Source organism: Pogona vitticeps, chromosome 8 (assembly GCF_051106095.1).
Source record: "Pogona vitticeps strain Pit_001003342236 chromosome 8, PviZW2.1, whole genome shotgun sequence".
NCBI classification, from domain to species: domain Eukaryota; kingdom Metazoa; phylum Chordata; class Lepidosauria; order Squamata; family Agamidae; genus Pogona; species Pogona vitticeps.
The window spans coordinates 9,633,207-9,648,590 of NC_135790.1; the positions used below are offsets into that span (position 1 = coordinate 9,633,207).

The window sequence follows — 15,384 nt, forward strand, 5'->3', positions numbered from 1 at the left end:
ATTTCTACTGTACATCAAGAGAGCACATAAAGAACTCAGTCTTAAGACTGATCACTCAATTAACAAATGAATTAACTACACAGCAGAAGAAAAAGATACCGAAACTGGTTCAGATAATCTTCCAGATATCGCTTTCTTCCCCAAAGGTAAAATTCAGTGCCTAGAAAACTCAAATTCTGTGTTGGGAATACATTTTTCTGAAAATTGAACAGAACTGCCCATGGCATTTTATGTTTCTTTCCAGTGGGTACATATTGGAATGTTTTCAAATAATCAAACATTTGGAGAATGTATATGAGTGAAGGCTAGCTGAGCTTTGTTTTTTGTTTTTGATGTTTTGTTCTGTTCTATTTTGTTTTGGAAGTAATACGTTATATGCCGACCATTCTCCCCATAAATAAAAGCCTTCACAAATTCCATGTCAGTGCCTGGATGCCACAATTAAGATCATTCATGCACCGTGTAGAGATGGGCACGAAACACCAATTTGGCAGTTTGTGCTGGTTTGTTTACCTCTGCAACAAGTATTTGGTGGTTCAGCAGGTGCCCACTCAGAAACAGCGTCCAGGCTTCCCTGCCCCACCTCCGGCACTGCTTCTGAGTGGGCGCATGCCAGAGGGGAGAGGACACTGAACAGCTTAACACCTTTTGCAATGGTACACAAACTGACACAAACAGCCCAACTGGCTCTTCCTGCCCATCTCTAGGATGGTCATAGAAATCATAGATCACATAGCTAAGCAGTCTGTAATGAATCCAAACCAAATTTATACTACTCAAGTCCTTTTGATTTCTATAGAACCTAAGCTATGATGGATATAAATTGAGTTAAATCCAAATGTTCCTCCAGTTGGAACAGACCAATTGAAGGAATGAATGGGACATTTTAAGCCCATCCTTGCACAATCAATCACTGATTCAATGGGCCTATGCTAATTAACACTAAAGCTTGTGTTTAGCCCACTAATTTAAACCAGAACCAGGTACAAATAGCTTGGCATGGATCTGATATTTTGACTCTGTTGGGAAAATGCTGCTGCCATACATACGGGATGGAAGATGTTGAAGAAACCTTTGCAATTGGGCAGCCTGTAGTTCGGGTCGATCCTTTTCACACCACGTACAGTGAGGAACATCCCAATGGGGGAACCAAAGGCAAAGAAGATCTCCGGTTTGTAGAGGAGCTGAGGGTAATTTGCATGGACCTGTTTGTGTTTAAACACAGAAGACTGTTGTGCGAGGATGCAGGTTCACATAGTGAATTAACCAGGGCATAGCAACTCGAAATAACACATGAACATTTTGAAATGAGGTTCTCCCCACTGTGGAACTCATTACTACATCAAGGTCAACAACTCTGATTTGGAACAGAACTGGACTACTTTTTAAAAAGTAAGAAGAAATGGTATCCCAACCTGCTTCCAGGGTCCTCACAGGAGCTTTTCCTGATAACATCCCATCCAGGCTTACGCTGTTTAATTTTCCAGATTTAAGCAATTCAGGAATTTTCAGATCTTCCTCAAAGTTACAGCTTATCTAGTACTAGCTAATATTTGTTTGACAGAACACTTGCCCAATGATTTAGAGTATTCCAGGATCAGAAGTATAGAACTCTGTAAAGAATCAGCTGTGACAAACTCCGATCAAGAAGGTGAAGAAGGGAAATGTTAGGAGGGGGAAGATAAACTTTCCTGGAGCAGATCCTCCCATCCTACACTGCAGGTCACGCAAGGAAAACCCAAGTTAGATTTGGTGAACTAAGCTTTTAATGTCAGGCTGTCAATGGGAAACCAGACACACTGTGGCCCTGGAGGTACTGGGTTCAAGGACTGGCCACAGGCAAACCCCTTTTTTTAAAGGAAACTCAGTGTGGATTTGACCCAATAAAGCTTTCCGAAAAGCTCCATGGTCGCTCAAACTTCAACAGGTCCTCTTTCTGGCATGACTGTTCAATGAAAGCTCCTGGGTTGTGAGGGAGTAGGAGGGTTACCTGCCCTGTCACAACATCCGGATGTTGGCCACTCGTCCCACCCTGCGCAGATATTAGAGGGGCCTCCCGTCTGGTGTCTCCTCCTTCCTTGGAAGCTGAAGGTGTTTGCTCTTTAGAATACTGCAACAGAAGAAAAAAGACAGCCCTTTTCTGTAGCCTTGCTATCAAAATACATTGCTGTCACAACTGTCTGTCCCAGTAAGCACCGGCAGGAGGCTCACCTTGTAAAATAAGGGTGGGCAACTACAAACCCACCCACCCTTATGTTGCAGCCCTAATCTATATAAATGATGAAGGATCATGCAACATGTTGCTCAATATCTGGAGGGCCACTGTTGTAATAGGTTCCAGCGTGGCGGCATTTCCACTATTTGACTTAGTTACCAGTTCTGCAGTTGGAACCGCGTGCATTTGCTCATGGAATTGGCTGTGCAGAGAAGTGTATTTCACTCACCGCCTTCCAAAATCTTGGGGCAATTGATGGTTATAAATTCAAAATTAAATTCTATTAAGATGAAAATGTAATTAAACAGATAAAATATTAACAGTTGCAATTAGCTCATTGTTGTTTTTTTCTTTCTTCCAGGGATCTCATGATGGTGCCATGCCATAATGCAGTTAAAATACTACATTTTCTTGGGTTTGCTGCAATAAATTAACTCAAGACAAGATGCAATTTAAGGTAAAGAAAGGTAAGGTGAGATAGGAAGAGGATAGAGAGAGGCTGCTGCCAAAGATGGGGAAAGCAAAGCAAAAGGATCAGGGACAAAGGACAGGATGACCTATCTGGTTTTGGTCAAGAAATCATGCCAATATCCACTAAATAATACAAAAAGGTTTAAAGTATACAGACATTATTTTGATCCCTGATTCTGGAAGTATGGATTTAAATTACTTGGAATGATTATACCAAAGCCTACCTGGCTGTTGCTTTTACTCTTTACGTAATGCAGGATCTTCATTCGGGGTCCCAATGGAATTCCCATGTCTCTGAGTTCCTTTTCTGTGCATAAGGCCTGTGCAATAAGAAGCCCACAGACAGGTATGTACACTACAACAACCAGTAACTCACAGGGAACAAGGTCTCAGGCTTATTCTTCTTCACCCTTCTCCTTCGACCAGGACAGAGGCTTGGTGATGCTTAGGCAATGATTTCAAAGAATAACAGCTTTATTTTAAAGAAACAAACAATGAGTACCACACAGAGCTACACTGGAATGCTCAGTCTCAAACAATTGATGCAGAAATTATCCCTTTACAGCCAGCACCACAATCCATAGGGCTTATGCAGTCTTTTTCCTGGAGCCTCTGTGAAACTGCCAGGAAGGGAGACATGCCTCCTCCTCACAGACAGAGAGCCCTGGCTGGCTGGACCCACTGCTTCAGAGGATTTCAGTGTTTTCCGCTGCCCAGCAGGCTTTGGCCACAACGTGAAAGCAATCAAGCATGAGAAGAAATGCTACCAGAATAATTCTGGCACCCTATCACCACCAACATATTTCTATATTTCTATTGATTGATACTGCACTTCACTGTAATTATACTGCATCATTCCTTCGCAAATCATGTTCTGAACCCTTGGGGGTTAAAATTGGAATATCAAATACTTTCTGCTATCCTGGTGGTGGAATTAAAGGGCTAAACCAGTGGTCCCCAACCTGTCTGGGCGTGCATGGGTGCGCCTGAGGACAGGGTGTGCATGCGTCCGTGCGTGTATTTGGGGGGGGCATACGTGTGTGCGGGGGGAGGAGATCTGTCTCTGTGGCCGGTTCTGCCAAGGCCACAGCCTGGTACTGGACCACAGACCAGGGGTTGGGGACCCACAGGCTAAATTATCATTTGATTAATGAAATGGATCAGTACGTTTGCAAATGAAGTTAAGAATGACATCTTAAATAAACCTATATATACATAAGAAATAGGATAGGATCCCTCATCTTAGAACATCGGAGGCATCCCAGTTGAATCTCCTGTTTACGTTCCAAGAAAACACATGTGTACCCCATCTGATGGTTGTTGTGGGTTTTCCAGGCTGTTTGGCCACGTCCTTAAGGTTTTTCTTCCTAACGTTTTGCCAGTCTCTGTGGCTAGCATCTTCAGAGGACAGGAAGATGCCAGCCACAGCGACTGGCAAAACGTTAGGAAGAAAAACCTTAAGGACGCGGCCAAACAGCCCGGAAAACCCACAACAACCATTGGATCCCGGCTGTGAAAGCTTTTGAGAATACATTGTGTCCCATCTGCCTATCATTTTATCATCATGAAGGAAGCACAGTGCTGAAAGTACAGACAAGCCGAAGCAAAGCAGGCAGGACAACACAGATCTAAATAAGAGCAACTACAGCAGCTAATTTACCAGGGCTTGACTGTCCACCTCCTCTTTCTCAAACATTGAGCAGTATTCAGAAAGTTCAAGTTCTGTTAAAACATCCTTCACCGACTTCATGCCTTCTGGGATGGCTGCCAGTTTTCGGGGGCCCTGGGAAGACAGGCACCACACTCATATAGCATTTAACAAAAGAAAAAAGTTTGTGTTGATAAAACTTTAAGAATAGGACAGTGCCACAAATATATAGCTTTCTGACAACATTTCTGGGGGGGGGCTTGATTTTACTGCACTCCTTTCACCTTTTAATTTTTTGTTATTTATTAACCTTTTCACTAAACAGAACATTCAAAGTGGTCAACAGTACAGATAAAATATCCAAGTGTTCATTAAACCATCAAAACATATCTGATAATAAGAAATAACCACAGCAGCCAGATTAAGACCTCCTCCAGTAGCAAATCAGATTAGACACAGAGACCAGAATCCTGTAAGAATCAAGCAGGCAATCCCGTAAGCAGTGTGCACTATCTTGCTGGCTGTCTATCCGTCTGTGCCTAGCCAGGCTCAGTTTGTACACACAGGCCATGAAGTAGAAAGTTAATGTGAAAGCCACTTATGTGATTCGTCCTTAGGCACACAATATTTTGCTGTAAAATTCTGGCCCCAAAATCTGTCTGAATAAGAACGTTTAAAAGACATTTACTAAATCTAACCAAAGGAAAAGTAAAAGAACCATATTGCAGTTACACAAGATTTTCAGGATGAACTCTTGCTCAGACTGAATATTCAACAAATACAAAATATGTTTCTGGCAAAGTCCATGACACTGAGCTCTCTCTACAGTTTCAGGTAATGGAGCCTTCTGCAGATTCATTGTTAAACATCACACTGAAAATCTTGTGGTGTTGCTGCGTGCTGTTTTACTGCTCCTTTTGCATTACATTATACTACTAAAGACATAAAGTGACAGTCACTTCAATTTAGGATTGCCTCCGGAGAATATTAAATTTAGCACTTTCCTCAAACTGGAAGGAAAAGGTAACCAAGGACATGGCATGACCGTCACAATTATTATGAGCAACATTTCATGGTACTATCCATTTGGAGTCAAGTAACTCTGAGTCAGCATGTTTGCATTTTCAAAGAGAAAAAGCATCAGTAAAGTGGGCTGCTTATATACTGCTCCATTGTGCTTAAATTGTAACGCCTGGACAGTTTACAATTTTAAATTATGCAGGCTACACACTGCCCCCTCCGCCCCCACCCGAGCTGGATACTCAGTTTACTGACCTAGGAAGGATATAAGATAGAGTCAACCTCAAGCCAGCGATCAAACTCATGTCATGAGCAGACTCTTGATTGCAGTACTGCAGTTTAACCACTATGTCATGAATGGCTGCCCCCACTTTCTTTTTCAAGCACTCCTCTCTGGAATTTGAGATCTCTGCAGAGGTGTAACCTAATTAATCTGCAAAGGGCTCAAGTGCCATCATAAAAATGAAGCTGTAGGCAGAGCTCAGTAAAGTGTGCTGATTAAACTTTATAATGAACTTTACCAGAAACACATTTTTTTTGTTCATTCAACATTCATTCTGAGTTCCATGTGAACTTATAAGTCACACACCACACTGAAAATCTTGCATGGTAGCAGTTTTGCCAATCCTTTTAAAAGTATACATATTTCTAGCTGCAGTTGCAGTGGTAACTAGAGAAAAAGTGGGATGCTGAGAGATGCCACATCAGTCTCCCAATATTTGCTTTTATATTTTAAAAATGTATACACGGATATAGTTATGAGTTAAGGGGAAGTGGCAGGGGAAAGCTGCTTTCCTACTCTCAAAAAGCCTGTATAAAACCAAGAAGCTAGTTAACAATGCAAGCATGTACCTCATCTTTATTTTCCTCTTCATCAGATGTGCATTTTTGATTTGTGAGAAGGTCAAACAGTATAAGCGATCCTAAGAAAAGAATGCAATCAACAGGGTGTCAATAACTTGGAAAAAAATGTCTGTTAAACAGACATCTTATTCTTCTTACCCTGCTTCCCTGAAAATAAGACCTAACCTGTGTTAGGGTCCTAACCTAATTGTGTTGGTCCACCCATCTATTATTTTACGTTGACTGATTTATTTTTGGTTTACCGATTTGGCTTACTTTATTATATTTCCTTTATTATTGTTACATTATATTGCTTTATTACTAAGCACCCTGAGTAGTGCCTTGCACTCATCAGGCAGTACAGAAGCTCAAGAAATAAACAAATAGAATTAAATAAATCAAAAAGAGAGAGGAAGGTTTATACCTAAGCTGTGACCTGCTAATGAGACTCCTCCTTTAAAGTCAGGATTCCTCTCCAAGAAGAGAAGGTAGAGTCGGTTCATTTCTGAAGCAACGGTGTCCACAATGGTCTGACAATAGGTGGAGCTATTATAAAAGAAAACGTCTAGGATGGTGTCATTGATGAAATGACGTAAGCGGTTGATGCTTGGCAAGGTGATTCTCTCCAGGTCTCTGAGGACAAAACAGAGAAGGGCATTTGAGGGAAAGCTCTCCCTTTCTACTGGGATTTCAAATTTTTGTGTCACTAAAGTTTAATTCTCTAACAGAAAGGCTTAAGCTCACCTACAAAGGTGCAGATCTAAATGGTGCTGCATTCTCTACTTCGGTGAAAGCAACCACCGCCTTGCATCTGTTGACTTATAAACAAGTCTCGCTGGTCTTAAAGGATTTCCACAAATACATAGATTTCAACAGATGGGGAGTCTTCCAAGTATTACTCAGCTGCTTTCCCCATAAACTCTAGCCAGCTTAACCAGCAATGAAGTACACTGGGAGCGGCAGTTCCACAATCCTCTTATATAAATGACTGAGTAACAAATGACCTGAACTTTTTAAACTAAATGATTAGCAAGCAGAACTCATTGTAATGAAACTGGCTTCTAAATGAATGTTTGCTAATGTGAAACTTCTAGCATGAAAGCACAGGAAGCCCACAAAGAAGAAAAAGTGGCCTATTCCAAACAGTGGCAACTAGTAATCTAGTGTGTTGGATGTCCTGACATGTCTCCAGCAAGGAAGCTTACCTACACACCTCAGAACAGGAAATTCTGGGGAAAGCTTTAGCTACACAGCTTTTCTATTAGCCCTACATGAAATTTTATGGATGTGACAGGCAAATTACAAGACCTAGTGATGGCTCATCTGGGAGAAGAGGGTATATTAGAAGCATGCAATGTTTTATTCTTATATTCCAGGAAGAACTGTACTGAACAGTTGCAGTACAGTTGCTAATTTATTTCTATTGTTTTACTTTGTGTTCTGTCAGCTGCCCAGAGTAGACTATGTCTAGATGGGCGGCATACAAGTTCAATCAGTCAATCAATCAATCAATCAATCAATCAATCAATCAATCAATCAATCAATCAATCAATCAATCAATCAATCAATCAATCAATCAATCAATCAATCTCTTGGAGGACTGGAGCACGAGTGCCGTTGTATGAGGTGAAGTTGAAGAGAAGGGCATGGCACAAAGTTTCCCAACTAAGAGAGTTTGCTGGAACTTTCAAGCAGAAGATTACAAACAACTGCTTGTATTCACTTGTTACACAAGGGTTATTCATTTGTCTGCGAGAACAACTGAAGATGTCTCTATACAGCACAGATACAAAAAGACTCGCGTGCATTCCGCCCTCCCCCCGGGGTTGGAAATGTAAAAGCATACTGCACATTCCCCCTCTAAATCTCCTACTTGGCAGAGGTACAAGTATATGTGTATCTCTGGCAATCACTGCACCCGCCAGGGAAACACTGGTATACCACAGCTATATACATCACACTCGCTGCCTCTGGGTCTTATCACAATCTCCTTTTTTCAGCCCACTCCCTGCCCATTAGTTATGTTTGATGCACTTGTTGATAATGCTGCGGGATTCACTTACACATCCACACCCGTATGTAAGGTACTGTGCCAATTCACTGGGAGGAATTCTACCCGGCCAATCTGTTGCTGTTCCTGCGCTTTCTTGAAGTGTGTCACTAGCATGCTCAAGGAAACATTGCGGAAGTCATTAACTGTAAGAAAATTCAAGTGCTGAATGAAGGCACGGTGCAACCCACACATGTTAAGGTCAAAATGAAATGCAATGTCAGGAAATTCCTAAAAGGATCGAATAAGAAAACTGATCGAATAAGAAAACTGGAAAGCATATTGATGCCTGCTTTCTCACCCTTGCAGGCATCAACTATTTCAAGGCTTCTTTCATACATTCTGAAATGCAATTCTTCCCATCTCATTCAAGATCTGTTTAGCAAATTATGAATGTTAGCAGTTAAGCTTAAGCGTAAAATTATCTTCTCAGAAATAAACTCTTAAGCATTCCCAAGAGCTGATTTGACTGCCTACTGAATAACAATTCATAGGGGTCACAGAGTTTATATTAGAAAGCAACTCAGAATATTAGTTTGTGAAAATTCTACTTTCAGAAATACACTAGCCTCACAACATCAAAATAAATAACATATGGATGTGTATGTACATATACAGTATAAATAATACAGCAATAAATATTTCAAATTGCATATGATACACACACACACACAACGTATATATAAAAAGCATAGACCCTAACATAGAAATAATTAGACACTACATTAGAAACACCCTCATCTTAAAATTCATGTAGCACATTAGAGATTAAATAACGTTATAATGGCATACGTTTTTGTAGACTACAGCCACAGTTGTCTTGAAAATCATCATTAGAGATGGGGGTATTCATATACCCCGCACAGGTGGAAATAATGCGGGTCCAGCCCCTTGGGGCCAGACTGTCCACTCATTATTTTGCTGCTGACGCAAGCTCGTTGGACCTTCCTATCGCGCCGTTGTCCGCAATCGATTACCCAGTCCTGGCAGGAGGCGGCATGACAAGCCTCTCTGCTAGGTCGGAGAGTAGCTAATCCACTGTGGACAACAGAGCGAAAGGAAGGCTCCGCGGAGCTGGCGGCAGTGGCGAAATTGTGAATGGATTTCACATAAAACAAATTGTGAGCGGACCCTCGTTATTTCCACCTCTGTGGGAATATTCGTATTCGTATACGAATACCCCCCTCTCTAATCATCATCCTTTTAAAATTTCAGTTAAATATACAAATTTCCCTGCTTATAAGGATTTTAGCTCTGCAAATGTCATTCTCTGGAGATTCTCTGATGCACAATACTGCAACGTCACTATTTCTATCTTGAGGAAATGAGAATTCTACAGAATCTAAGAAGCTATAAGCTGGATCACACTGCTTCAATTGGGAGTCTTCCTTGGGATGCCTCTTTTTCTGGGGCGGGGGCAGAGTATGCTTACCACACTGGACAATACTTCGGAACCGAATATCACAGGCCGGTCCAATCCCATGAACAACAAAAACCAAATGATCTATTTGTGGAGGTTCCCCTGAAATAAAAATGGTCAACAGAGAGCATTATAGAAACTCTTAGCACTTCTGTGACAGCCAGGCATACAGCTCATCATCCTAGCTAGGCCTGCTAACTGACAGCCCCATTCCTCTGCTAATAAACACTGCCGCTTTGCATCTGTGTCCTCCCCTGGACATTATTCTCATCACCATACAGATGTGTATTTGCATATGAGCAAGTGGATTTTGAGCCGCAAAGGCTCACACTGAAATAAATCTGTGCCACAATATTTTCCCTTCCCCCATCCCTATCTTTGCCAACATTCTGAGGCTGGCAAACACGGATACCTCCTTTGGATTTTGTCAGCAATTTCTAGAGGGCTAGATGTGTGACAGTATGCTGTGTTAAATTTTTACTTTCCACTCCCACTGAGGAAATATTGTGGATGATATTTAGTTTGGTCTGATCATATCTTGGCTTCTGCTCCCTATTATTTAAATATTAACAAACAGCCTCGCTGAACAAGTATGATATAGACAGAAAGCCATTTGTTTACGGCACAATTGTCATATAAACTGGCATCAAACAAACCAAATAATGCAAGTTTTTTTTAAAAAGCAAGCTAAAAAGAGAAGTATTATTTACCGTTAGGGATGTCAACAGAAATGTTTTCCACTCCTCTCTTCACTGTCCTTGGCCGGCCCTGTTCAGCAGGGCTTGCACCCCAGTCATCAGTGGTTGCTACTGGATGGTAATGTACCATCAACTTGAAAGAACACCAAAAGAAAGCATGCAAGAATAAAGTTAGTGAGCAAAATGGACCGCAAAATAGAGACAAGGCCTCCACCACCAAGGAGCCTAAAGACAAACTGAACATGCGAGGGCACCCCAGTCAATTCAGTGTTCCATGTTGGATGCTATTTACGCCTACTGTTTGCGCAACATCTTCAAGGCAAAACACGTTCCAAAGTCACTTCACAAATGATAAATTATGTACTATTTCTACACAATTTAAACCAGAAACAAAACAATTTCCAGTGAATTCCATGCTTTCAGTCACATCTGGTTATTTCCCAAAGCCATTTTAAAAGGAGGTTGCAAAAGGATTTTTGTTACCAATTCAAAGTCTCCCCCCCAAAAAGAGAAATTGAGATAAATCTGTAGGGTAAGGAGAGGCCACGTGTGGCCCCAACACCTCACCAAGATTCCCATTAAATTTCAAAGTGATTAAGTCTCAAACCTCCCTTTGCTCCCTTCCAGGAGATGTGGAAGGATTCTGACATGTTCTGAAGGTTCTCGGCATCCTCTGGGGGCCCTCACACCCCCATATTTAAGAAAATTGACCAACAGGGAGAACACAGATCCTTTTTTTTTTAGTTTAAAAAGGTTTTTCTGCAAGAAAACATTGAATGGGGTACATAGGTGTCCCCATCCAACGTGCAAAGATGGGTGTGTAGGTCTCATGAGCTTCTGACAAATGCCCACCCCTGCTCTAGGGCCACCACCAAATACTGGTGGGACCAAGTGTTAATTTTTTAAAAGAAAGCGTGTAATACAGACCCTAAATATCTGATCTTAAAGTCCTGGGGATTCATATGGGACAAAGCATCCCCTTCACCACTCATACTTTGTACCAAGACAAATTTAAAATATGGAACATTTTTGGCTGGCCATAAGATTCAATTAGGAAACACAGATACTGGATCAGATTGGGTACAGTTTCTCCCCAGTCCAGCACAGATCTGTGGAAAGGACTGAGATTCTGCTTCCCCACCCTGGAGTTATTACAAGACTGTCTATAAGTATAAAGCTCACCTTGTTATAATAGGACAGAACTGACCACATAACATGGGCAGAAGCATGGTGGAATTGACAGCTATAGTTTATATTGAAAGGTTATTTAAATAGCGACTGGATGCCTGAGAGGGTTTTTAAATGGATTATAGTAGCTTACTCCTTTGAATATGTTTTGGTTTTGCTTATGTTTACTGTTTTTTAGTATGGTATTTATTTTTAGTATTTGTATACTCACTGTAGTTAGCACTGAATACTGTCTTTTAATGATGTAAGCCACTTTGGCTCCTTTTTAAGGAGAAAGGTGAGGTAAAAATATTTTAAATAAAAATAAATAAATAAATATTTCCACACACTCAAGTGTAGAAACACTGGAGACGAGACCGGTATACTGCTTGGGCAGGTACACTGACTCCCAGCTGTGCAGGCCACATTAGAGGGACAGATTATTTCATCTGGTCCATCTTTTCCTAAAACTAATTTGAAGCTGCTTGCTAAAAGATGCTCAGTGTTTCCTCTTGCTGAGAGAAGAGCAAATTAATTTACCTTTGGATTGTGTAATATGATTACTTCTCTGGTTGGGGACTCTAGTTTCTTTTTCCACTCGTCTAAAGTCACACAGATCATGTAGGCATCCTGAAAAGGAGAAAAATCTGTTCTAACATTACAGTTTCAATCACCAAACCGGTAAAGTCTCACCTAATATCCCAACACCTCTCCCCATCATCCGCCATTCACTTCTTAACTCAAACTGTTGAAGCCAAAACAAAATTTAAGTCACCCTCTCATTGCTTATGGAACGGTCAAAGGCAGCAATGACCAAAAAAAGCAGGCCAGTGTCTTTGCTACAGGGATCTGAGAACCAGAAATGGATTTTGATCCATGAAAGCACACAAGGAAATAGATCTGTTAGTCTTTAATGTGTTACAATATTTGGTCCTCCTGCCTCTTTCTTTTGCCAACTCACTGATAAAACTTTCTTCAGTCAGCAATCAACCCCCCCTCTCAAGAATACACTCCTCCCTTCAACACACTTCTCCCTTCAACAACATACATACATACACACACACACACAGAGAGAGAGAGAGAGAGAGAGAGAGAGAGAGAGAGAGAGAGAGAGAGAGAGAGAGAGAGAGAGGACAGTTCTCTCTGCCAGGGTTCTCTTCCATAGCGCTTTCAATACAAAACTGTATGTAATGAGCCTGAAAGGTCTTTATGGCCTCATGTTCTACAGGCTGATTAGAGATGTTATGTTTGTGGGCAAGTAGACCACTCTGACACCATAAGTGTTGAATTTATGAGGTTCTGGGTAGCCAAGGGCACAGTATTATATATTTATTAGAATATTTATTTAATTAATTTTGGGGAAAAATCTGTACACCCATGTTGTTGAGACCCATGCAATTCAAGGGTGTACTGTGTGGTTGCTACCTGATTAGTGCGAATACTCAGATACTCCAGTTTTGCCTTAAAGGCACTCTTGCAAACCGCCTGAGATCTGTCAAAAGAACCCTATCCCGTCTGCCAAGAGCCCAGACAGCCAGTGGGGGTCTCTTAAGGGCAAGGCTGTGGAACCTCTGGCCTTTCACTCTCCTCAGCCCTATCCAATTTGGCCAATAGTAGGAGAAATACTAGGAAGACAAAAGTTCCCCCATCTTGTTTTCAGAACACCTGGAGATCTCCTACTTGGTGCAAGCACAAGGTGTTTTATCCTCCAGTATTTGCAAGCAACCAGGATACTGAAATCTACTGAAATATCTGATGCCAACTACATCACAAAGTTCTGTGTGTGAGAGAATATCTGATACTCCATCACTGAGGAAAGATTCTTCTGCAGCAGCAAAATAAGTGGCATTCTGGCACCAAGGAGAAAGGAGGCAGAATACACAGCACAGCAGGAAGATGTAACGTGAGAGAATCCCAAGACAGCCCGCCAGCAATGCTCTTATTTGATGGTGCATCTCCAACATTTAGATGCCTTTTGTGCTGAAGAGCTGCTCCTTATTCCAGACTATCCAGACTAGGAATACAGGTTCGCATCCAAAACGTAGAGGTCAGAGACAGGCTTCTAAGATATGTTAAAAAGTTGGTCAAAGTTCCTAAAATGTGAAATGTGCAGACAAGGGATTGCCAGACTGGATTGTAAGGAAGGCAAGGCTAGACTCCGACGGAGTATATGGAAGACTCACATTTCTGCATTGTGAAAAAGGCTGGTCACAGGACTGAATGCAACATAGTTGACCTACAAATCAAATAAAAAGTAAAATGCACCAGCAGAACTTCAACAAAAAAGAGGAAAGTTGAAGCTCAACAAAACTTGGCTCCCAGCTCTCAAAAATACAGTGTGCAAAAGGTAAATGAACTCCACCCAGCCACAACGACAGGGGATCACTACACACAAAAAACCAGCTAATGACACCTATCAACCACAGTGACAGATAATCTCTTCTCAGCACAACAATACACCCACAACAAGACACACTAATCACCCATCTACAGAAAAAGACAAAAGCCTATCTCACAGCCATAAATACTGCACTCCCAAGCCAACTACACCAGAGCACGGAGTGCTGTTCTCTGAAGATGCCGGCCACAGAGACTGGCAAAACGTTAGGAAGAACAACCTTCAGAACACGGCCAAAGAGCCCGAAAAACCCACAACAACCATAAAATGTGAAAGTTTCTTTCTCATGCCTGTTTCTAGTTTCACAGCACTAGACAGTGCTGAACTGCTCTGGACTACATCTGACGTAATGCAAATAATCCATGAATGGGAACTAGGTCAGCATTTTAAAATGCTAATATGCAGGGGAGTGGTTCTAAGCCACTCTAGGACAACTTCGAAATTGGGCTTTTATTGTGTAACTATGACTATGATTTTCTCTTTGTAATCTACTTGTGTTTACCTGATGCTTCTTCTGTTTTAAAACAAATTGTGGAAGCTTCCTCCCACGAAGCATTGCAGCAGAAAATGAAGGCCTCGCTCTTGCCAGGCGAGTGAAATGAATGTATGTGTTTGTGAGCTGGAATTCCCATAATTCTGCCTCGGAGAAGTTGGGAGTCCAAAAACACCTAGGAATGTCATATCCCTAAACACCATAGAGGAAAAGAGTCTCTTTCTCTTTCTCTCTCTCTGACCCAAATTCCCCTTCTGCTCCAGCAAAATTAGTAGATAGTTCCCAGATTTCCCACACCGCATTTAGTTTGAACCCAGCATCAGCCATAAATTTCATGTTGTAACCAAGTTGGGCTTTCCAAAAAGAACAGACAGACCTCCCAGAAATTAAAATTACAAATATGTCAGGTATCTTTAGCCAATATTACCTCCAATTCTTCACTGAAGTTTTCAGGGTATGGAATATATCTGTTGTCTTTTTCTCCCTTGTAAAACCAAGTGCAGCGTCTCACTTCAGATTCAGTCTCCTCCCAGTAAACAGCACATCGCAGCCTCTTCTGCAAGTGTACGTCATACCTGCCCCCTTCTGTTGGAACAACCAGGTCACCACAGTGCTTGCCTGCAAAAAAGGACTGTGATGAAGGAAAGATTACATAGAAGATACTACAACTACATCCTGAACACCCACACACCATCTGTAAGCCTTGGTAGAAAGGAAAACAAGAACTTCTCATCAGTTTTTTTTTTAAAAACACACAGGCCTCTATTTTCATATTGTACAACGCAGAATTTTGAGAACTGTAACTTTACTCTTTCAAATGTCCAGATAATCTTTATTTGTTTATTAGTTGTTGATTTCTTTTCATTTGTATTTTGAAGAAACAGATATGAAAATGCACAAAACAATGTTTATAAAAAGACAACAGAATCTGTAGGCAAACTGTGTGCATTCTCCATATCTC

The 15,384-nt window shown here is 41.3% G+C and overlaps 1 protein-coding gene across 2 annotated transcripts in view; it reads right to left on the reverse strand.

Annotated features, from left to right (window-relative positions):
- The window catches only part of DDHD2 (DDHD domain containing 2), a 31,340-nt gene that overhangs the window by 8,693 nt on the left and 7,263 nt on the right, over positions 1 to 15,384 (reverse strand). For both annotated transcript variants that reach the window (XM_020786132.3, XM_020786129.3), the window contains exons 3-13: positions 14,851 to 15,041; positions 12,073 to 12,162; positions 10,378 to 10,498; positions 9,680 to 9,769; positions 8,261 to 8,393; positions 6,622 to 6,830; positions 6,207 to 6,277; positions 4,347 to 4,469; positions 2,911 to 3,006; positions 1,991 to 2,110; positions 1,050 to 1,205 (exon numbers count right to left, since the gene is read on the reverse strand). In XM_020786132.3, the coding sequence (XP_020641791.3) occupies positions 1,050 to 1,205; positions 1,991 to 2,110; positions 2,911 to 3,006; positions 4,347 to 4,469; positions 6,207 to 6,277; positions 6,622 to 6,830; positions 8,261 to 8,393; positions 9,680 to 9,769; positions 10,378 to 10,498; positions 12,073 to 12,162; positions 14,851 to 15,041 (1,400 nt within the window). The remainder of the gene's footprint in view (positions 1 to 1,049; positions 1,206 to 1,990; positions 2,111 to 2,910; positions 3,007 to 4,346; positions 4,470 to 6,206; positions 6,278 to 6,621; positions 6,831 to 8,260; positions 8,394 to 9,679; positions 9,770 to 10,377; positions 10,499 to 12,072; positions 12,163 to 14,850; positions 15,042 to 15,384) is intronic.